The sequence below is a fragment of the Hypanus sabinus genome, chromosome 4, assembly GCF_030144855.1.
Source record: "Hypanus sabinus isolate sHypSab1 chromosome 4, sHypSab1.hap1, whole genome shotgun sequence".
NCBI lineage: Eukaryota > Metazoa > Chordata > Chondrichthyes > Myliobatiformes > Dasyatidae > Hypanus > Hypanus sabinus.
This window is the reverse complement of record NC_082709.1, coordinates 146,361,535-146,384,143: the sequence shown is the minus strand read 5'-3', so window position 1 is coordinate 146,384,143 and position 22,609 is coordinate 146,361,535. Positions and strand designations below refer to the sequence as shown.

The window sequence follows — 22,609 nt, the reverse complement described above, 5'->3', positions numbered from 1 at the left end:
ATTGCATTTGATAGGAAAGGTTTTCTGTAATAATCTTTTTAACAGCAGAGCTGAAAGTGTCTGTTCAAAAAAGTGCTCCACTGCCTATTCAGTAGGTCATGGAAAGGATGTGCCAGATTGTCCATAATGGATACCTGTTTATTGAGTGACTTCCTCTTCACCACTAACTCAAAAGAGTCCAGGTCGTAACCAAGGATTTTTGATGAGTTTATTTAGTCATTTTTGCATCACCAGCACCAATGCTGATGATACAAAAAACCCGCAAAGAAGACTGCACTCGCTAAACCAGACTGGTAAAAGATCTCCAACATCCTGCTGCACACATTGGAGGATCTCAGCTTCCTTAGAAAATAGAGTCTGCTCATCCCCTTCTTGTAAACAGCCTTAGTGTTGGTTTTCCAGTCAAGTCTGGAGGTGAACGCCCAAATATTTGTACTCCTCCACCATCACAACAACTTCTCTCAGACTGTATACAGGACTTGTCACAGTCCTCTTCCTCCTAAAATCAATCACCATTTCCCTGGTTTTGGCCACCTTCAGGAGCAAGAGATTCCTCACACACCACTCCACAAACCTGTCCACCAGTTCTCTGTACTCCAATTCCTGCCCATCCCTGACACACCCAACCATTGTTGAGTCATCACAGAACTTTGGCAAGACATTGATTTATATTGAAAGTCTGATGTGTACAGTGTGAACAGGAACAGAGACAGGACAGGGCATATGATAGTTTAGCTTATTGAATATTGCACAGTAGATATAATTCTTATACTTCTATTAGAGGTTTACTAAAAACACAGAAGCAATTGAAAAGAATTTGCTTGATCAAACTAAATAAATGACTGAATTTCCAAACCCTGGGCCATATTAATTGACCTGATGGTCAGCTATTTTTGTCATTACCTTCTGCCCTTCCTGTCTCTTCTTAACAGCAAAGCTGGTTCCTCACCATGCCATTAGCAACTTTCTTGGACTTTATATAGATAATCTCATGTCCAAATGACAATTTGTAGCATATGTGGACTGCAGAATGAACTGAATGAAGAGGTCCTCTGCCTGAGTGAAAACCCCAGGAAGGAACAGGGCTTCTGCCTTGATCTGTACTCTTGTGGAGTGGATGGCATGCAATGCTCATTTTGTGTTGAAATCTGTTTTATCTTGATACATTGTCATCAGCTAGAATGAGGAACTGAAAACAAGAGGTTGGACTTCGTACATTCCAATAAAGTGACCATTAGGGGATTTGAGAGCAAATTAATTATTTTATTAAAGGAATTGACTATACTTAATGATACTGACATGTCTTAATTGAGTTGTTAGGCTAGCTGCAGAGCTATGTAGCAGTTTGTTTTGGGTAATGCTCTTAATATTGGCATCTACAGGCTATGTATCAGGGCTGGCCACATGCTTGCTAATGAGTCTAGCATGATGTGGGACTCTCTGTGGGATAGACTGCTTAATTTCCAGGTCCACCACAGATTTGGTGAGGGTATAATAAACAGTGCACGGTACAGTCGTAACTCTTAAGCTATGCACCTGCTGAATGACAAGCCAAATGTTTCCTTCCACTCCAGTAAGGAAATCTTCTTTAAATGTTACACTACTTATGAAATGAAGTATACCTTACCTGGGTACAAGTTGTAAACCCCCAGACGATGCGCATCCGCCCTCCTTTCAATGAATGCATGACCATCTAACTGTACAGAATGTGCATCTTCTGAGGTCCCAATGTTAATCACATAGAAACGAACCAGTTCTTTTTCAAACATCACCAGACCTCTTAAAGAATCATCAACAAGTCCATTTATGGCTAGAAATGCAAAGCAGCGAATCAAGTAATAAACCTTTGGAAATATTCATTCTATACTATAAGTTGAAATCTCTTCAAAAAACTGTCTGAACTTTTGTTTACAATCTAAATAGATGAATAATCAATTTTATTGGCGCATTACTTTAACAATGTTGCTGGTAGTAGGTTGAAATAGGCAGCTTTTCAGGAGTAATCCGCTTTAGACAACTATACAGGAGAAAAATAATACTCTGAATAAATTATGTAGATTTTCATTTGATTTAAATTTTCAGAGCATTGGCTTGCAAGTCAAAGGCTTTTAAACTGAGGCAGCTGGAGGTGAAGGAAGATGGGAAAATTATCCAAATGTAACAGCTAAACAGAGTTTACAATGCTATTATGGACCAGAATTACTCTAGCAGTGTTACTTAAATAAATATATGGCTAAAATACCTGAGGAAATTTCTCACCTGAGCTCATTTGATTCAAGGAATGGGATGAGTTGCAGATCAGCAGCTAGGTAGAGTAGACTTTGGTAGAAGGAAGATATAGTTTAATGGAAAGAAAATGAGAAGGAAAGCATCAGAGGTAAAGTGTCCAATAAAAACCAGATCTATATTCACCAGATTAACTAATTGGCGATTATCAATGCTGACTACCCTTCTCTTGAACTGCAGAATTGGCAAGTGACAAAGTGGCTATGGAAGGATTTTAAATTTAAAGGTATCCACAAACAGAAAAAGGGAAGAGTACCATGAAATTTATTCTGTTGTATCAAGTCTGAATTATCACTCATTTCAAAGACCGCATCAGAACTCCGTGCTTTGCCGTCATTGAAGTACCAACTTCTAGTTTCATCGAAAGTGTTAAACAACAAAATGAATTCACGAGCATCTTCAGGGCTTTCATTAATTGACGTCAATGTTCCATTTTGACAGATCAGAAGAGGCCCAATCAAACCTGAGTTAATGTCCTTCTCCTATAAAGAAAACAATAATACTTTAAGCATCGATAAATTGGACAGATAGGGAGAATGGGCAATTAAGTGGCAGATGGAGTACAGTGTAGAGAAGTGTCTGGTCATGCATTTTGGCAGAAGGAAAAAAGAGATAGAATCGTAGAATATTTTCTAAACGTCAAACGAATTTAGAAATTAGAGGTGCAAGGTGACCTGGGAGCTCCAGTGTAGTATTCCCTAGGAGTTTACATGCAGGTCGAGTCAATAGTAAGGTAGATAAATGCAATATTCAGGAAGACTAGAATATGAAAGCAGGGATGTAATGCTAGCAGAAGGAAAACTCTGATTCCAAACCCCCACTGCCCTGCTGCTATACCCACTAATGGAAAGGTTTTGGGAGAAAACCCAAACGCAAAATCCAGAGCTGGAGTCCCTAAGGCAGTCCAACACTGAGTTTTATACTGACTGGCAACTCCCGAAACACCACTGCTGCCAAGCTGTCTATACTGTTTTTTGGATTCATCGGCTGTTTGGAGAGAAGGAACCCGCTGCATGGGCAACAGCTTACCCTCCATATCACACTTCCCTGGCTTGCAGATCTACTTCAACAGCTAGAACACAGCATCCACGGCTGACCCTGACCAATGGGACCTATCATAAGATGTAACGCTGAAGCTTTATAAGGTATTAGTCAGACCATATTTGGAGTATTGTGAGCACTTATGAGTCCCATATCCAAGAACAATGTTCTAGCATTGGAGAGAGCCCAGAGGAGGTTTACAGAAATTATCCCGAGTATGAGAATGTTATGTATCAGGAGCACCTGATGGTTCGGGGCATGTACTTAGGAGCTTGGAAGAATGAGGGCAGATCATATTGAAGCCTACTGAATATTGAAAAGCCTAGACAAAATGACCATAAGATATAGGAGCAGAAGTTGGCCATTCAGCCCATTGAGTCTGCTCCATCAATCACGGGCTGATCCAATTCTTTTAGTCATCCTCACTCCCCTGCGTTCTTCCCATACTCTTTGATGCTCTGGCTATTCAAGAACCTAACTATCTCTGCCTTAAGTCCACCCAATGACTTGGCCTCCACAGCTGCTCATGGCACCAAATTCCACAGATTTACCTCCCTCTGACTAAAGTAATTTCTCCACATCTCTGTTCTAAGTGGGCGTCCTTCAATCCTGAAGTCGTGCCCTCTTGTTAGACTCCCCTACCATGGGAAGTAGCTTTGCCATATCTAATCTGTTCAGACCTTTTAACATTCAGAATGTTTCTATGAGATCCCCCTCATTCTCCTGAACTCCAGGGAATACAGCCCAAGAGCTGCCAGATGTTCCTCATATGGTAACCCTTTCATTCCTGAAATCATTCTCATGAATCTTCTTTGAAACCTCTCCAATGTCAGTATATACTTTCTAAATAAAGAGCCCAAAACTGCACACAATACTCCAAGTATGGTCTCACAAGTGCCTTATAGAGCCTCAACATCACATCCCTGCTCTTATATTCTATACCACTAGAAATGAATGCCAACATTGCATTCGGCTTCTTCATCACCGGCTCATCCTGGAGGTTAAGCTTTAGGGTATCCTGTACAAGGACTCCCAGGTCCCTTTGCATCTCTGCATTTTGAATTCCCTCCCCATCTAAATAATAGTCTGCCCATTTATTTCCTCCACCAAAGTGCATGACCATACACTCTCCAACATTGTATTTCATTTGCCACTTCTTTGCCCATTCCTCTAAACTATCTAAGTCTCTCTGCAGGCTCTCTGTTTCCTCAACACTATCCGCTCCTTCACCTAACTTTGTATCATCAGCAAATTTAGTCACAAATTCATTAATCCCATAGTCCAAATCATTGACATACATCATAAAAAGCAGCGGTCCCAACACTGCCCCCTGTGGAACTCCACTGGTAACTGGCAGCCAGCCAGAATAGAAAAATCTACAGCACAATACAGGCTCTTCGGCCCACAATGCTGTGCTGAACATGTACTTATTTTAGAAATTACTTACTCTGTTTTCTGATGATCAGCCAATGTTCCACCCATGCTAGTAACTTCTCTGTAATTCCATGGGCTCTCATCTTGCTAAGTAGTCTCATGAGCGGCACCTTGTCAAAGGCCTTCTGAAAACCCAATTACACCACACCTAATGCATCTCCTTTGTGGACCCTGCTTGTAATTTCCTCAAAAAATTGCAGTAGTTTAGTCAGGCAGGATTTTCCTATCAGGAAACCAAGCTGGCTTTGGCCTATCTTGTCATGCACCTCCAGGTACTCCATAATCTCATCCCTAACAATCCATTCCAACAACTTCCCAACCACTAATGTCAGGCTAACAGGTCTATAGTTTCCTTTCTGCTGCCTGAAAGGAATGGATGTGGAGAGGATGTTTCTAAATATTGGGAAAGTCTACAACCAGAGGGCACAATCTTAAAACAGAAAGATATCCCTTTAGACCGGGGGTTGTGAACCTTTTTTATGCGTTGGATCAATATCATTAAGCAAGGCATCTGTGGGCCCCAGGTTAGGAAGCCCTGCTTTAAACAAAGATGAGAACCTTCATTAGTAAAAGAGTGGTGAATTTGTAGAATTCGTTGCATAGACGACTGTGGAGGTCAAGTGACTGGGTTTATTTAAAGAGGCTGATCAGTACTTACTTAGTAAAAGCATCAAAGGTTATAGGAGAAAGCAGGGAAATGGAGTTGAGAAGGAAAATAAATCTGAATGGCGCAATTCTACTTCTACGTCTCATGGTCTAAAATATTTTTCATTCTGTAGCTCAACCTGCTTAAGATTCCCTAATGTTAGTTTGAATGTAGAACACTCACGAAGTCCACACCGGAATAATAGACCCAGGGCTTGCAAATTGATCCAGTGGCTGTTGGCCCAGATTGAGGCGGTACATTCCATACATAAGTATAAGTGGTGTTTGGCAGAACAACTTCATCCGATTTATACCAATCAGTAGAGAAGTCTTCATAGCGCATCCCTTCAGATGATTTGTCATATATTACTCCATGTGCATGAATGGAGTATGGTCTAGAAGCAAGATTTTTGAACGTAACCTAATGAACAAGCACATATATAGATAATTAATCAAGATTTTTAATTTAGACGCCATTTCTAAAGCTAGTTTTGTGGGTCTAAGTAATTAATGAATTTGACATATTCCAGGAAAAATTCAGCAAATTGCAAGTGTTTTATTTCCTTATTCTAATTACCTGATCACAGGACATAACAATACTCTGGAAATAGTATTCAAGATCGACTCAAGATGATTCACCTTTCCATTTTGTAGGAAGATTACTTCCAATCTAACATAGGGATTGCCAATTGTTTCATGCTTGTGATTATAAAGGACTGCAATAATTAGTGAGATTAACACAGAAAACACTAATAATTGCAAAAATAAACAGAAATTACAGGGCATAGACAATAGGTCAGGCAGCACTGGCAGAGTGAAAAATAGAGCTGATGCTTCATGCCAATGACCTGGCATCAGAAATGGGTGAAGAGAATATGGAAGGAAAGGGGCCGTGGGGGAATGCTGGGCAATAATAAAAGGGAATATTTGTGGGAGGCTGAAAGACACAATGGTGACAGTGCAGGCTTAAAGATGATGGCAAAACCTAATGAAAAACAAGAAGAATGTCCGAGGAGGTGTAAATGGGAAGTTATTTGTGAAATTTAAACTCAGCAGAAGGGGAAAAACACAGAATGATGGAAATGTCTGTAAGGTCTGTATCTCTCCTGGTGATGCATGTGGTTTCAAGCCAATGAGTAAAGATTTATTGTGCCTCATCATCTCCGTTAGAAATACCTCAGAGTCCAATATTTTATATATAATCAGAAAAAGTCAAATCAATGGAAAAACAGAATTAATATTTCTGATCATTAAACCTAAACTGTATATTCTATTTTACTCTCCACAGCTTCGGCCTGACCTGTTGAGTATTGTCCAGCATTTATTTATATTATTAGTAATGATTTATTTTGTTCTGTATTGTTGTATTTGTTAGAACACCATGGAATAAATTGGTGGTGGAAGGAGGTCATGTCACTGAAAAGACCATCCTATCCTTTTTGAATAACTACCTGCTAAGCTTAACATCTAGTTAAAACGGCAAATGTAATTCTGGGTTAACATTATATCGAGTATTTCAGGAATAACAGGGTGAGAGTCTATTTAGATGCCAAAGTTTTGCAATGAAAATTGAAAGCTTAACTTTCTGCTAGAGAAACAATAGTACTATACTGAATAAATGAAATATAAGTGCAATTAAAGTATAGTTTGAATTTAACTTGAAAGCAAAAGCTTAGTAATTTGCACTGAAGTATTCTACATTGAGCAGGCAATATAAATTATTACAGAACACCTTGATGACATCATTAACTTCTGCTCTGATGACAGGCCCAAGTATTCCCAAGTGGTCATCCCGTTCTCCATGATCATAGCGTGTCTTAAAAAATGCATCTGTATATCTCCGAAAAATGACCTTTTTGTACCGAGTATTCCTTTGCTTTTGTGATCTTCCAAGATTCCTGCCAGCATGTTACAAAGACATTAAAAAATGGAACACTATTAAATTCAATATTTTATGCAAAATCTGGAGTTGTGTGTAAGCTGAACGATCAAGTACAACATTTCTGCACATATGATACTAATTCATTTGCTTCCAGATTTCATATTAAGCAAATTTTGTACGTCATTTTAGATAATTCTTAAGTCAGCTTTTAATCACAAAGACTTGCTGACTGCTGTCAGCTTGCAGAATTTTGCATTTTATGATTAACTGATCTTTTGGTAACTTTTAAATTAATCATTTTGGTGAGCAGCTTAATATGATTGAAACACTCCTGCACTTGCATACGATTTTGAGATTTAGGACACAATTCCTCAACTATTGGACCCTGTGAGAGGCGTGCAGAAATTGCCGGGGCTCTAGCAGAGATATTTAAAACAGCCTTAGCGAGGCATTTGATAAGGATCGCACGTTTTAAAAAATCTTTCTTTTCTTTTTCAATCTTTTTATTGAATTTCATATATATAAAAAAACACATAATAATGAATAGGTTATAAATGCATTAGACTTGAAATTAAATTAATAATAGGATAACAATATCCTACAGGAAAACATAGTACATTATCAATCAAGCCTATAATAATTATATGAAAAAAAAAGAATAATCATCAAAAGAAAAAGAAAAAATTGTAAAAATACAAGCAAAAATATATATTGAGAAAAAAAATACTAAACTAAACTAACATGGGCAATAATAACAGTTTATTTGTATATGATAGTGCCAAAAACTCCGGAACTCCATACCAGAACAAGAATAAACAGAGAGAAGGTCTGGGAGAGGTCAAATTAATTCATATGAAAATGTCAAATGAACGGTCCCCAAGTTTCTTCAAATTTAACTGATGAGTCAAAAATAGTGCTTCTAATTTTTTCCAAGCTCAGATAAGAAATAGTTTGAGAGAGCCACTGAAATGTGGTAGGAGGATTTACTTCTTTCCAATTTTGCAATATAGACCTTCTGGCCATTAATGTTACAAAAGCAATCATTCCTCTAATTGAAGGGGAAAACTGATTACCATCCTCATTTGGTATACCAAAAATTGCAGTAATAAAATGAGGTTGTAAATCGATATTCCAAATTGAGGAAATGGTAGCAAATATGTCCTTCCAATAATTATATAAGGTGGGACATGACCAAAACATATGGGTCAATGAAGCCACATCTGAATGACATCTGTCACATTGAGGGTTAATATGAGAGTAGAATCGAGCAAGTTTATCTTTAGACATATGAGCTCTATGTACAATTTTAAATTGTATTAAAGCATGTTTAGCACATATAGAAGAATTAACCATTTGTAAAATTTTTTCCCATTTTTCTATTGATATATTATATTGAAGTTCTTTTTCCCATTCTTGTTTAATTCTACCTGATATTTCTGGTTGTATCTTCATAATCATATTATAAATAAAAGCCACTAATCCCTTCTGATAGGGATTTAAGGTAAAAATCATACCTAAAAAGTCCATTGAAGTTGAATTGGGGAAGGATGGTAGAATTTTATGTAAAAAATTTCTGATTTGTAGATATCTAAAAAAGTTAGATTTAGGTAACTCAAATTTGTTGGAAAGTTGGTCGAAAGACATCAAACTACCTTCAAAAAAGAGATCACGAAAGCACTTTATACCTTTCCTTTTCCATATGCTAAAAGCTTGATCTGTCAAAGAAGGTTTGAAAAAAAAATTAATTAAGGGCTATCAAGAGCAAAGTTTTTCAGAGTAAAAAATTTACGAAATTGAAACCAAATTCGTAATGTATGTTTGACAACAGGGTTGGATATCTGTTTATTGAATTTAACTAAATCGGCAGAAAGAGAAGAACCCAGAATGGAGAATAGAGAATATCCCTGTGCCTCATTGCATTCTAAATTTACCCACTGTGGGCACAATGGTGAATCCAAATCTGATTTCCAATAAATTAAGTTACGAATATTATTCGCCCAATAGTAAAATCTAAAGTTAGGTAGAGCTAAAGCACCATCTTTTTTAGATTTTTGTAATTGCCTTTTACTTAACCTAGGATTTTTATTTTGCCACACAGATGAAGAAATTTTTGAATCAATGTTATCAAAAAAAGATTTTAAAAAAAATCTATTCAATATACGTAATTGATTTACTTGTTTATTTTTTTAAATTTATTTTATTTTTTTCTCTCTCTGCTAGATTATGTATTACATTGAACTGCTGCTAAGTTAACAAATTTCATGTCACATGCCAGTGATAATAAACCTGATTCTGATTCCGTTGCTTGGCATTCAAGATGAGCGAGCAAATTGGATTAGACATCGGCTTTGTGGGAGAAGCCAGAGAGTTTATGGTTGCCTCTCTGACTTGATACCCATGATTAGTGCAGTATCGCAGGGATCGGTGCTGGAACCATTGTTGATGGACATCTATATTAATGATCTGGATGATAAAGTGGTTAATTGGATCAGCAGATTTGTAGATGACACCAAGATTGGGGGGGGGGGGGTGTAGTGGACAACAAAGAAGACTAATGTGGCTTGTAGCAAGATCTGGACCAGCTGGAAAAATGAGCTGAAAAATAGCAGATGGAATTTAATGCAGGCAAGTGTGAGGTGTTTCACTTTGGTAGGACAAACTAGGGTAGGTCTTACATGGTGAATGGTAGGGCACTGAGGGGTGCAGAAGAACAAAGGGATCTGGGAATACAGGTCTATAATTAATTGAAAATGGTGTCATAGGTTGATAGGGTTGTAAAGAAAGCTTTGGCACATCAGCCTTCATAAATGAAAGTATTGAGCAAAGGAGATGGGATGTAATGTTGAAGTTGTGCAAGACATTGGCAAGGCTAAATTTGCAATATTGTGTGCAGTTTTGGTCACCTTTCCACAGGAAAGATGTAAGTAAGGTTAAAAGAGTAGAGAAAATTTACCAGGATGTTGCAGGATCTGGAGGACCTGAGTTATATGGAAAGAGTGAATAGGTTAGAACTTTATTCCTTGGAATATATAAGATTAAGAGGAGATTTGAAAGAGGTATACAAAACTATTAGGGGTACAGATAGGGTAAATGCAAGCAGACTTTTTCCACTGAGGTTGGGCAAGACTAGAGGTCATGGGTAAGGGTGAAGGTCAAAAAATTTATTTGTAACATGAGGGGAAACTTCTTCATTCAGAGGGTCGGGAGAGTGTGGAAATAGCTGCCGGCACGAGTGCTGCATGCAAGCTCCATTTCAACGTTTAAGAGAAGTTTGGATAGGTACATGGATGGGAGTAGGCAGTTTAAATGGCTCAGCACAGAATGTATGGACCGAAGGGCCTGTTTCTCTGCTGTGCTTTTTTATGACTCTTTTGCAATTGTTATCTAGAATTGCAAGGAACTTATGGGGCCCTCAGTGTTCATTGGAGAAAAACTGTGTTAAGACTACTAGAGTGAGAAAGTAGTTTGTAAATACATTGATACACAGTATAATCAGCAGTTTCTTAGTTTACATCTGTCATTTTGCTCCTCATATTTATATAAATTGCATAATTTGACCGCTATATTAATTGACAGGAAAAGTCTGATCCCATGTGTTTGAAAGGCTCACATGGCACTTTGGACTAAATATTTAATTTAGAGGTTCATTCCAAGAACCAAGCTTTTGACTCGTGATTTTTGTTGCTAATATAGAAATCAAAATGCACTCACTGGCCACTTCATCAAGTACAGGAGTAAAACCCCTAGTGTGGTGTTCTGCTGCTGTAGCTCATCTACTTCAAGGTACAAAATGTTGTGCACTCAGAGATGTTGTTCTGCACACCACCGCTGTAATGCATGGCTATTTGAATTACTGTCACCTTGAACCAGTCTGGCCTTTCCCCCTCTGACTTCGCTCATTAATGAGACGTTTTTGTCCACAGAACTGCCACACACTGCATGTTCTTTTTGGTTTTTCACACTGTTCTCTGCAAACTCTAGAGATTGCTGTGCTTGAAAATCTCAGATCAGCAGCTTCTGAGATACTCAAACCACTTGTGTAGCACCAACAATCATTCCACGGTCAAAGTCACTCAGATCACTTTCTTCCCCATTCTGATGTTTGGTCTGACTATGCGTATGTGCTTTTATGCATTGAGTTCCTGCCACATGATTGGCTGGTTAGGCATTTGCATTAACAAAGTGTACAAATGAACTTAATCGAGTGGCCACTGAGTTTACAGGTACTTAAAGCCATTTACTTTGTCCTGTACCTCATCATACTTGAGCATATGACAAAAAACTCAGCTTGATTTGATATTTGTTACAGAATAATTCCTTGGCTGAGCTGACAAACTGTGATAGAAATATTACAGTTATAATGAAAACTGCAGGATACTGAATCTTAATCTGTTTTAACAGAGATGCTGGCCATTTGATCAAATGATTCCTAAAAAAGTATTCTATTATTGTGACACTTTTAATTTTGCAAAAGGAAGAGGAAAAGAGGGGAATATCTTCAGATTGCTGGCAAATTTTAAAGAGAATATCCACATAATCTCATTACTACTAACAAGTTACAACACAAAGAAAGTGATGACACATTCCATACTTACATTACATTTGTGGAATAATCCCAATAAATTTCTTCCGCAGCAATAAAATACCGCCTCACATTCCCACTGTTGCTGTGTAAATAATGCTCGATAATCATGTCTGGATCCCGAGACATATCTGCATGAGTGCGACTATCTTGGGTATACGGGTTTACGTCATCTAATTCTGTTTCCTCTTCACCTTTTTCTAATGCAGCTCTACCAGTCTTTACCTCTGCATTTGCAATATATTCATCATAATCAAAACTCACGCCATTGTTACGCTTGGGAATTCCAACTATGATACTATGTGAAGTGTCATCTTGATAAATTAGAGTGTCTTTAAATTTAGAAATAAGCTGACTTGATGACAAATGTTTTTGTTCTAATAAATTTGTTCTTTGTTTAATACCAGGCCTCAAACCTCTTGGTGAAATCTTCTTTTTCAAGACTTTTCTCCGTTTCAGCATTTCAGCTACAACTTGCCGTCTTGCAGTTTTGAGCTGTTTTTTACGGCTATTCTTCTTTGTGTGCTTTATGTACCTTCGCAAACCTTTTATCCTTGATACACTAACACCTTTATCTTCCACTTGGTAGGTCAAATGATGGCCTTTGGGTTTTAAGGGTACTCCCCAAAATCGAACTCTGTGCTCACTCTTTAAATGCTTCTTTAGTAAAATAAATACCTCTTCAGGATCTTCACTACTCTCCATACTTGATTCTTTCATGACACTTGTGAAATATTCTGGAGCATCACTGGACAAATTACTCTCTTCCTCTTCACTATTAGTTGTAGCTTCATCTGTACTGCCATTATATATAATAGTTTTATTTTCAAAATGTTGGATAAAGTCGGGGCTATGTTCAGGCTCAATTGCCTGATTATTTCCAACTGGCAATGATTCATTAATCAATCCCAGTATTAAATCTTCATGAGTTTTGACTGCATACCCTTTCTCTATTTCTGTTTCCTGTTTTCCACCAGTTTCTCTGCCCATATGTATTCCTTCTGATTCTTCATGGCCTTGTTTGATAAAACTTTCACCTTTACTTTGATTATTTACTTCTGAGCTACCTTCATGTGTGACTAATACATACTCCTTTTCTCCCTTGCCATTGGTAATATTGATATAACTTGCGCTGTCTGGAATTATTTGAAAAACATTACTTTGTTTTAATGTTAATACAGAAGTATCTGCTAAATCCCTCTTGTTCCTAACCATGAGATTAACTGGAATATCCGTTTTACTAATGTTAATTGGGAAAATGGCATTATTGGCATCCGTCCTTAGTGCAACATCTTGTAACACACTACTGTCATTCCTTGCATTGTAGTCATTGGCAAAAATCCCTAAGCGTGTACCTTCTTCAACTATACCTTGCACATTATGACTTAAGTGAGTACTTGCCAATGTGAAATTCAGTGGCTGAGAATTGGATATTGATGTTTCAGTTACTTGTGCCATTTCTTTGAGTGTTTCTTCCGTTGGTTCTGCTGTTGAAATTTTATTTAACTTTACAAGTTCCTCAGATCTTTCTGCTTTATATAGATAATGATCTAAATCATCAGTTTTACTTTCATTTGATAAATTGACCAGTTTATTCTCAGTGATGGATATTTCACTCTGATTTCCCTTTGAATCCACAGGACTGACATTTAATGTGTCATGTTTTGTAGAGTCATCCTCAATATATTTCATAATATCTTCTTCCTCTGTCATTTCCTGTTGTGGTCTAAATGACCGCAGTCCAAGTTCTCTTAAAATTTCAAGAGTTTGTTCATCGATCTCTTCTTCATCCTCTTCCTCGCTTACATCCACTAGTACTTTGTCTCCTTCATATTCAATCTTATAAATAAATAGTGGGTATGCAACTGCCTCTTCGTCACATTGATAAACTTTAATTCTCATCCTCATACCGTAAGTCCGCGGCTGCGTATTTAAAGGTCTGAGAAGCCATTCACCTATGAAACCAAACACCAGTCACAAGATCAGCACAAAGCCAAAACACTTTAGCACAATAACAGTAGTAAAACAAAATTCAGTGTCACAGTATAAAATATTGAATATGGCGATCAACAGCAGAGAATATTCTATGATCAAATCACCTACTTTAGCTTGTATCAATGACTGGATAGGAGATAATCACTAGAACAGCAATAAACACTCAAGCAGTGTGAATTACAGGTAATAGTTATCATTTTTTTCACCTTATTTAATGTCACAACATAGCAACCAACTATTAACAAGTTCCCACTAAGTGCTCAGCAGGGTATAGTAGCATAGAGAAACTGATGACAACTGTAATGGGTACCATTGCTCAGAAGGGCATATCTTACTAATTATTCCTCCTTTCTAATGGGTGAATTTGTAAAATTGTTAAGGATTATACTTCTGTTCCAAGTATATAACAAATCTATGTAACAAGTTCATAACAAATCTTGATCGCCTATTCTTTGCTAATTTTCAAAGGACCCATGCATCCTGAAACTTTGAATCCTGAAATCTTCATCCTTAACATAAATCCTCTCCATGGTCTTGCACCACTCTACCTTTGTGATACCTTTAGTTTTATATTTCCTTGATCCTTAACATTGGCTGATTCTCAGTTATATGATGAATTTATTCCCTTATCTACAGTTTTCCTCTCACATTTAAAATCCTTCTGTAATGCCCTGGTTCATATTTTTACTGTTGTGCTGCATGTACTTCATTTTGTCAGTTCTGTAGGAGCAGGTTGTTTGGGTTACTGTTGAAAATAAGGGATGATGTGTGCCATCCAATTAGTGGGAGGTTTTCTTGGTGAGGGACAGTAAGGTTCATGTACATAATGATCTAAATCATCGGTTTTACTTTCACTTTATAAATTGAGCAGTTTATTCAGAGTGATGGATGTTTCACTCTGATTTCCCTTTGAATCCACAGGACCAGTATGCTTAGTCACCACTCCCAACTCTCTTCCCCCTTCGAATGCACCATGTATTCCACACTGAGGTAAATCCACTAAGTTGTGATGTGTGTAATTTTTCTGCTGATTTTCAGACGTCATTTCTGAGACACTGCTTTCATGGTAAGCACAATGAAATACTCTGTCATTATAGGTCAAAACAGCTTGGTTGTTAAATCTTCAATAGAAAGTGATCCAAAAAATAATAACCTTTTACAGTGAACAACAAAAGTAAACTCACCAGAATTGTCCATCTCCATGGTAAGAGTTTCACCAGATAAAGGGAAGAGGTGTATTACATCCTCATTGGTATTTCTGTAGCTGAAGGTATGCCCATGAAAATTAATTGACAGAATACGGTCTTGGGAACCAACACTAAAAACATGCCAATGTATGACATCGCCTTTGCAGAAAGGTAAAGCCTCCTTGCTTTCATACACAAAGCCATTTATTGCTGAAAACGTGCAAACACAATCATATATATTAAACTGCAATGGCTAATGAATGTTAAACCATGGTTACAATTACTGTTAATAAATGGATAGTAAGTATGATAGCTAGAAAAAAAATCACAAAACTAAAATATAATGATTGCTGGAAATTTGACAAACTGAAATTGTTGGAAAATGTTCATTAGTTCAGGCAGCATTGATAGAGGGATCTTTGGAGCGTAGAAGGTTGGGGGGGGGACTTGATAGAGCTATTTAAAATTATGAGGGGGATAGATAGAGTTGACATGGATAGGCTTTTTCCATTGAGAGTAGGGGAGATTCAAACAAGAGGACATGAGTTGAGAGTTAAGGGGCAGAAATTTAGGGGTAACACAAGGGGGAACTTCTTTACTCAGAGAGTGGTAGCTGTGTTGAACGAGCTTCCAGTAGAAGTGGTAGAGGCAGGTTCGATTTTGTCTTTTAAAAAAAAAATGGATAGGTTTATGGACAGGAAAGGAATGGAGGGTTATGGGCTGAGTGCAGGTTGGTTGGACTAGGTGAGAGTAAGCATTTGGCACGGACTAGAAGGGCCGAGATGGCCTGTTTCCATGCTGTAATTGTTATATGGTTATATGGAATGGACGAAAGTCATTAATCTGAAATTTTACCATTTCTCTTTGCACAGATAATGCCTGACCTGTAGAGTTTATCCAATTTTTTTTGTTAAATACTCAACAGTCATAAGACTGGGATGACTGCACTGTTTTCCTCCTTGGGGTATTAGATTTGACAAATTATGACATTATATTCCATTTGCTCTAAATTTGCTTCTTAACAACACCCAGGATTATAACCAAATTAAGCTGGTACATTAAGGCTTTAAGACAGTCATTATTAATTGTTACTTCTGTACATTGATGCTGCCTGTATTATGGGCACATCTCTTAAGTGGACCCCTAGATCATTACCATATGATATAGGAGCAGAATTAGGTCATTCAGCCTATCGAGTTGCTCAGTCATTTCATCTTGGCTGATCCATTTCACTCTCAGCCTCAATCTCATGCTTTCTCTCCATATCCTTTCATGCCCTGACTAATAAAGAATCTATCAACCTCTGCCTTAAATACATTCAATGGACTTGTCTTCCATAGCCAACTGTGGCAATGAATTTCATAGGTTCACCATACTCTGACTAAAGAAATTCCTCATTTCTGTTCGAAATAGATGTTCCATTATTCTGGAACAATGTCCTCTGGTATGAGACTCTCTCACCGTAAGAAACATTCTTTCCACATCCAGTCTATCGAGGTTTTTCAACTTTCAATAGGTTTCAATGAGGCCACCCCTTCATTCTTCTGAATTCCAGTTAGTATAGGCCGAGAGCCATGAAACACACCTCATAAGATAAGCCTTTCAATCGTAGAATCATTTTCATGAGCCTCCTTTGAACCTTCCTGAACGTCAGCCTCAGTAATGCTTTATAAAGCCACAACATTACATGCTTGCTTTTATATTCTAGTCCTCTCCAAATGAATGCCAACATCTTGCTTGCCTTCCTCACCAACACAATGGGCAAGTTAACTTTTAGAGAACCTGAACAAGGACTCCCAAGTCCCGTTGCCTCTCATATTTTTCAATTTTCTCTCTATTTAGAAAATAATCTATGCTTTTATTTCTTCTCCCATAGTGCATAACCACACACTTCCCGACCCTGTATTCCATCTGCCTCTTCTTTGCCCATTATCATAATCTGTTTAAGGTAGCCTCTCTGCTACCTTAAAATTACCTGCTCATCCACCCATCTTCATATCACCCACAAACCCGGCCACAAAATTTGCACTTGTTCATCAATTCAATCATCCAAATCATTGACATATAATTTAAAAAGAAGCAGTCCCAACACAAACCTCTGTGGAACACCACTAGTCACTGGCAGCCAACCAGAAAAAGCTGCCTTTCTTTCTACTCTTTGCCTACTGCCAATCAGCCAATGCTTTATCCTTGCTAGTATCTTCTCTGTTTTACCGTGGGCTCTAAACTTGTTAAGCACTTTGTCAAAGGCCTTCTGAAAGTCCAAGCATACAATATCCAACAATTCTCCTTTGTCTATCTTGCTTGTTATTTCTTTAAAGAATTCCAACAGACTTATCAGGCAAGATTTTCCCGTAAGGACACCACGCTGACTATGGCCTATTTTATCATGTGCTTCCAAGTACCCGGAAACAGCATCCATAACAATCAACTCCAACATCTTCCCAACCGCTAAGGTCAGACTAACAGACCTAAAATTCCCTTTATTCTGTCTCTCTCCCTTCCTGAACAGTGGAGTGACATTTGCAATTTACCAGTGCTCCTGAACCATGCCTGAATCCATTGTCTTGAAAGATTACTACTAATACCTCCATAATCTCAGCCACCCCTTTCAGAAACCTGGGGTAGACCATCTGGTCCAGGTGACTTATCTACCTTCAGACCTTTCAGTTTCCCAAGCACCTTCTCCCTAGTAATGGCAACTTCATACACTTCTTACCCCTTGACACTCTCGAACTTCCTGAATCCTGTTAGTGTCTTCCACAAAGGGAAGACACTATTCAATTATTCTTTCAATTATTACTCTCTTGAATTACTCTTGCAATTATTAATTTCATCGGTGTGTCGAGAGTCATCAATATGTCAAGTTCAGAGGTGTTAGATTTCCCTCCTGAAAAATATCACTGAATCTTATGTCTTTTTTTTAAACCAGAATTACCAATTACTGTGAGCAGTCAAGATTTTATTTCTAGATTTTTTTGGTTAGAATTTGATCCATGTATCTGGACTTTGACCAAGAATATTTTACACTGATGTGATCAAAGTGAAGGAAATATGAAGATGTAGGAGTGACTGGAATCTGGAGTAACACACAAGAGAGCTGGAGGAACTAATTGGGTCAGTCAGATAATGAAGGATCTCGACCTGAAACAATGATTGTGCATTTGCCACCATAGATGATGCTTGACCACTTAATTTTTCCATATTTTTATGTTACTAAAGGAACTATGTATGTATTATGTCATTGACACCTGTTTGCAAATCTCCTGGCCAGTTTTTAAGATACATATTAGAATAATTCCTTTGTTTTAAAAGTTCAAAATACATTTATTACCAAAGTATGTATACCATATACAACCTTGAAATTTAGCTTCTTGTAAGCGGCCATAAAACAAAGAAACACAATAGAATCTACAAAAAATGTCAAACATCCAATATGTGATAAAAAGAACAAATTATGCAAAGCATTGTAATGTAAACCAATACTACACAGAACATGAACTGCAGAGTTGCCGAAAGTGAATCCACAGCCACGCAGACAGTTCAGCGTTGCGGTAAGTGTCAAAGGCTGTCGGCCGCTGCTAACGTGAGTGAGACGAATGAGGCTGAGGGAGTTGTGAGCAGTTTTAGGAAAGGAGATGGGTAATAGGAACTAATGGTATAGAGGTGCTTGTTCATTATAAAAGATGATGATGACCCTGAATTATTGACTTTCCAAACCTCCAATAGAATCCATTATAAAGAATATTCCATAGATGTTGAATTTCATACAGATTATTTGACTTCAGTTATCTTGTGCTAACTTTGGAGTTGAATAAATGCAAATACTTATTACACAAAAATTGAAAAGAATCAATGACATAGAGTGACGTGGTTCAACTGCCAACCAGCACACTCAGCAATCACAGAATCACCTCTATTACATGCAAATCCTTCACAGCTTAAGAGTCGTGCATTGAGAAGTTCAGCTACCTCCTTTTTAAAGTGCCTCTTGACTATTACTTAATCTTCTATTGGCTTTGTTGTAAATTTCCATCAACTAAAGCACTCAGAACTTAGATTCTATAATTAGCCACAGATATAATCATTTATGAATTTTAAATATATGTTAACTGAGATGAAATGGTAATCCATGCACTTATACTCACTGTACATGATGTTTGATTCATAAAACCCAGGGTCATTTCGGTCAACACTGGATGGATCCAGACATAAGTTAATATTCTCATCTATATACCAACTTTGATTCTCATCAAACGCTGCAAATATGATACGCTGTTCCTGATCTACTCTTATCTAAATCAGATAGAAAGAAATATCAGATTTTCAAAGGTTCCACAAAGACAAATTTACTTGGATTTTCCCTAGGCAGTTTTACTGTGTAAGGAAGCTCAGAGCAAGACTCAAGTCTATTAAACTAGCTTTTCAGGACTTCTTGTTGAAACACCATTTTAGGTTTATCAACTTGTTGCAAATAAGGAAAAAAAAGTAACAATGTATTTTTTCTGAATAAAGAGTAAGAGGAGCTAGGGATCTTTTTAGAAACAGTGACTGGTTCTCAGTAAGGCCAATGGCACACTGTAAGGGAAGAATTAAAAGAAAGAATGAAGCCCATCATGAAGATGATTCTCTCCAATTGTTTCCATTGCTGCCATCCCTCTTCAGATCACCCACATTCACATAACCCAGGTGTGAGATGAGCAGATGACAAACAGAGATCACATAATAATAAAAGAAAACCCAATCTTTAATCCCTTAATCAGCAGCATTTCTACTTTACTGTTAATAACCGGGATACAGTACTTCCAGTGTATTATGCATAAAGAAGAGCAGGAATGATGTGGGCCAGAGTAGACTTCTGTTTTCCTTGGCAGATTTTACAAACCTTTGTATGGTATGTAGTCTCTGCCAGAAGGAACAAGAAGAATGGCATAATTGTGTGAGACTAAAGAAATGGACAACCAGATTGTGAATTAACTCTTCTCTGCCCACTTTCATGAGTAATATGCCATTGGAAAGGAGGACAAATAGTAAATGCAAAGTCCATTTTAACTCAGCATTTGCCTCCAATTATGCAGATTTTTGAAACTCTTAAGTCTCTCAAAATTATTGATTAATTATGTGCCCTAATGTCTTGGACACCGTTCACCAATACTGAAGCAATAGCGTAATCAAATCTACATCTATTCATGGGCTGTTCCTAAAGAAGGACCTACATACTTGGATCCCATTTATTACAAGAGAAATCCAAAATTAAAACCATTACATTTGCTGTGGAGTGTCTATTGTGGTCTTTTTCTCTCCCCTTGTTTTGTTAGCAAGAAATGCTTTGGCATCCTATGCTTCATTTCTGGAGACATTTTCCAAAGCTGAAGCTACTCATCCCTCTGAAATGCTCCACACTACCTCTGTCTGTACCCTCTCTCTTCAACTTTGCCAGATCATGCTTCAGCACACTGCACTTTCCAACTCACTGGGGAGGAATACTTCACCCCTTGAATACTGTTATCAACGTACACTGTATTTCACACTGATACCATGATGCTAGTGTCTACACTATTTATGTGAACAGTCCAATATGTACAGTTCTTGTGTTAGTGTCAGTAGCTATATTGCTCAATGCCAACTAATAGTGTCTAAAATTAAATGTATGAAACACCAAAGCACAAGTTGTATAAAAATAAAATATGTTAAAGGATTATGAACTGTGAGGAGACATGCATTACATGTCAATGTGTGTGGATTATATACACTTTGAATATTAAGCTATTACATTTCTAAACGAATTTGAAAAACTGTTCTCATTGTTTGGGTGGCTGACCCCTCATCTAGGGGAGGCACTGTTGTGCTGTTAGAACACAGCAAACTGTTCTCTCAATTTATAAAATGGCTACTACCTACCAAGAGTAAAAACACATTAAGTAAATTAGTATTTATACTGTAAATGACTTTTCATGGACTGGCTACTTCACCTGTAAATTCCTGGCATCCAAAGATTGACCCTTGCAGATAAGAAGTGGTCCAAAAAGTCCTGATGCAATGTCTCGTGTGATATCCACAGCACTGTGATACACTCTTGTTAGACACCTGGGGTCTGAAGGTGTTGGCCCATCTTCTTCAGAAATGACCCAGGTGTAAAGGAAGATTTGATCAGGTTCAACCTGCATATTGGAGTCTGCAAGGTTAATATTGTAGGACATTTAGTATTGGCTGTCAGAAAGCAACTGTAGAATTAAACCTGCCATCTCATTAAGTATAGTGGTATGTGAATGATTGTTCTCTTGGTTACAAACACTGTCAGAAGCCTGCACAATCAGTCTAGAGAGGCCCTCAAAACAAACAGTGCTGTGGCTGATGTTCCTGAGCAAGTTCAAATCCTCATGCACATGGTTACATAAATAATTCAGACACTGCACTGGCACTAAGGCTGGAGTAGTTCAGACAAACTGAACTGTAGAAAGTAAGACTGGGTGAAACGGAAATTTACAAGTCCAGATATATGTAAAAGAACCTTGTTTAAAGTGGGTACAATGGAAGGCCAAACACATGCCTCAAACATTAGAAGGCTCAGATATATCATAATTATTTGGAATTTATATCATTGAAAGATTATCACAGAGGTAACAGTAGGTTAACCCTGAAGAAGTATCTCCTGATAATTGTCTTAAGTAAACTGTGGCATTAAAGAACCTATGGACACAACATTCAACTGCCTGCAGGTAGTCATCAACAGGAAATAATTGATTTAACTACATTAAATAATGTGGCAGTAAAAACACATTAAAGGCAAACTAGTGACTATCTGGGGATAAGTTGATAACCTGATGGTTAACTTTAAAAAAAGCTGTTAAAGGTAAAACTGTGTACTGTTATTTAATTGTTGTTTTTAATACTTACTGCAAAACCCTAGTTCATTGTTAACAATGTTCAAATTTAAAACAAATGAGACTAATTTCTCTGAATGCACCTGATTTCTTTAGAGTTTATACCCCAGATTTGGTACTGAAGATAAAACTAAAAGGTTAAGATACGTTTTTTTTATTTTTAATGGTGAAAAACTACTTAAAAGGCAATTTAGAATAGACTTTACTTGGTAGTCTCAAAATAAAGGACAAATATCAATTTAAATAATTTGAAAAGATCATTTCCGACAATATAAAAGCATCTAATTTATTTTACCTGAGGAATTCCCAGGGTATTTAACCCCTTCATTCACTTTGCTAATTGTAAGGCCATGAGGATAGATACTATAAGGTCGACTGGCCTTATTTTTAAAATAAACCTGCAAATGGGTAAAAGAGGCAATAGTTAAAATAAATTACTATAAGTAGTTAAAAGAAACTCTATCAAGATACCTTGTTACACTGGGGCATGTTCTGAGCCAACATCTGCAATAAGCTGAAATTTTTATTTTAATTTTCAGCCTTGCCCTCACTTCATAAAGGTCACCGGATGTATCATGCCTATATTGCACTTTTTGACAACTTTGCAAATATTTCTTTTTTAAGCACAACCCAAATTTTGATTTGAAAGATACTGTTGTATTTGCTTGCACTA

At 37.4% G+C, this 22,609-nt stretch overlaps 1 protein-coding gene across 1 annotated transcript in view; it reads right to left on the bottom strand.

Moving 5' to 3' along the window:
* LOC132393272 (coagulation factor V-like) overlaps positions 1-22,609 on the bottom strand; it is a 38,297-nt gene that overhangs the window by 15,068 nt on the left and 620 nt on the right. Inside the window, exons 2-10 of the mRNA XM_059968297.1 lie at positions 22,232-22,334; positions 21,025-21,227; positions 19,201-19,348; positions 15,050-15,262; positions 11,884-13,825; positions 7,139-7,304; positions 5,591-5,827; positions 2,543-2,768; positions 1,628-1,810 (exon numbers count right to left, since the gene is read on the bottom strand). Coding sequence (XP_059824280.1) covers positions 1,628-1,810; positions 2,543-2,768; positions 5,591-5,827; positions 7,139-7,304; positions 11,884-13,825; positions 15,050-15,262; positions 19,201-19,348; positions 21,025-21,227; positions 22,232-22,334 — 3,421 coding nt within the window. The remainder of the gene's footprint in view (positions 1-1,627; positions 1,811-2,542; positions 2,769-5,590; positions 5,828-7,138; positions 7,305-11,883; positions 13,826-15,049; positions 15,263-19,200; positions 19,349-21,024; positions 21,228-22,231; positions 22,335-22,609) is intronic.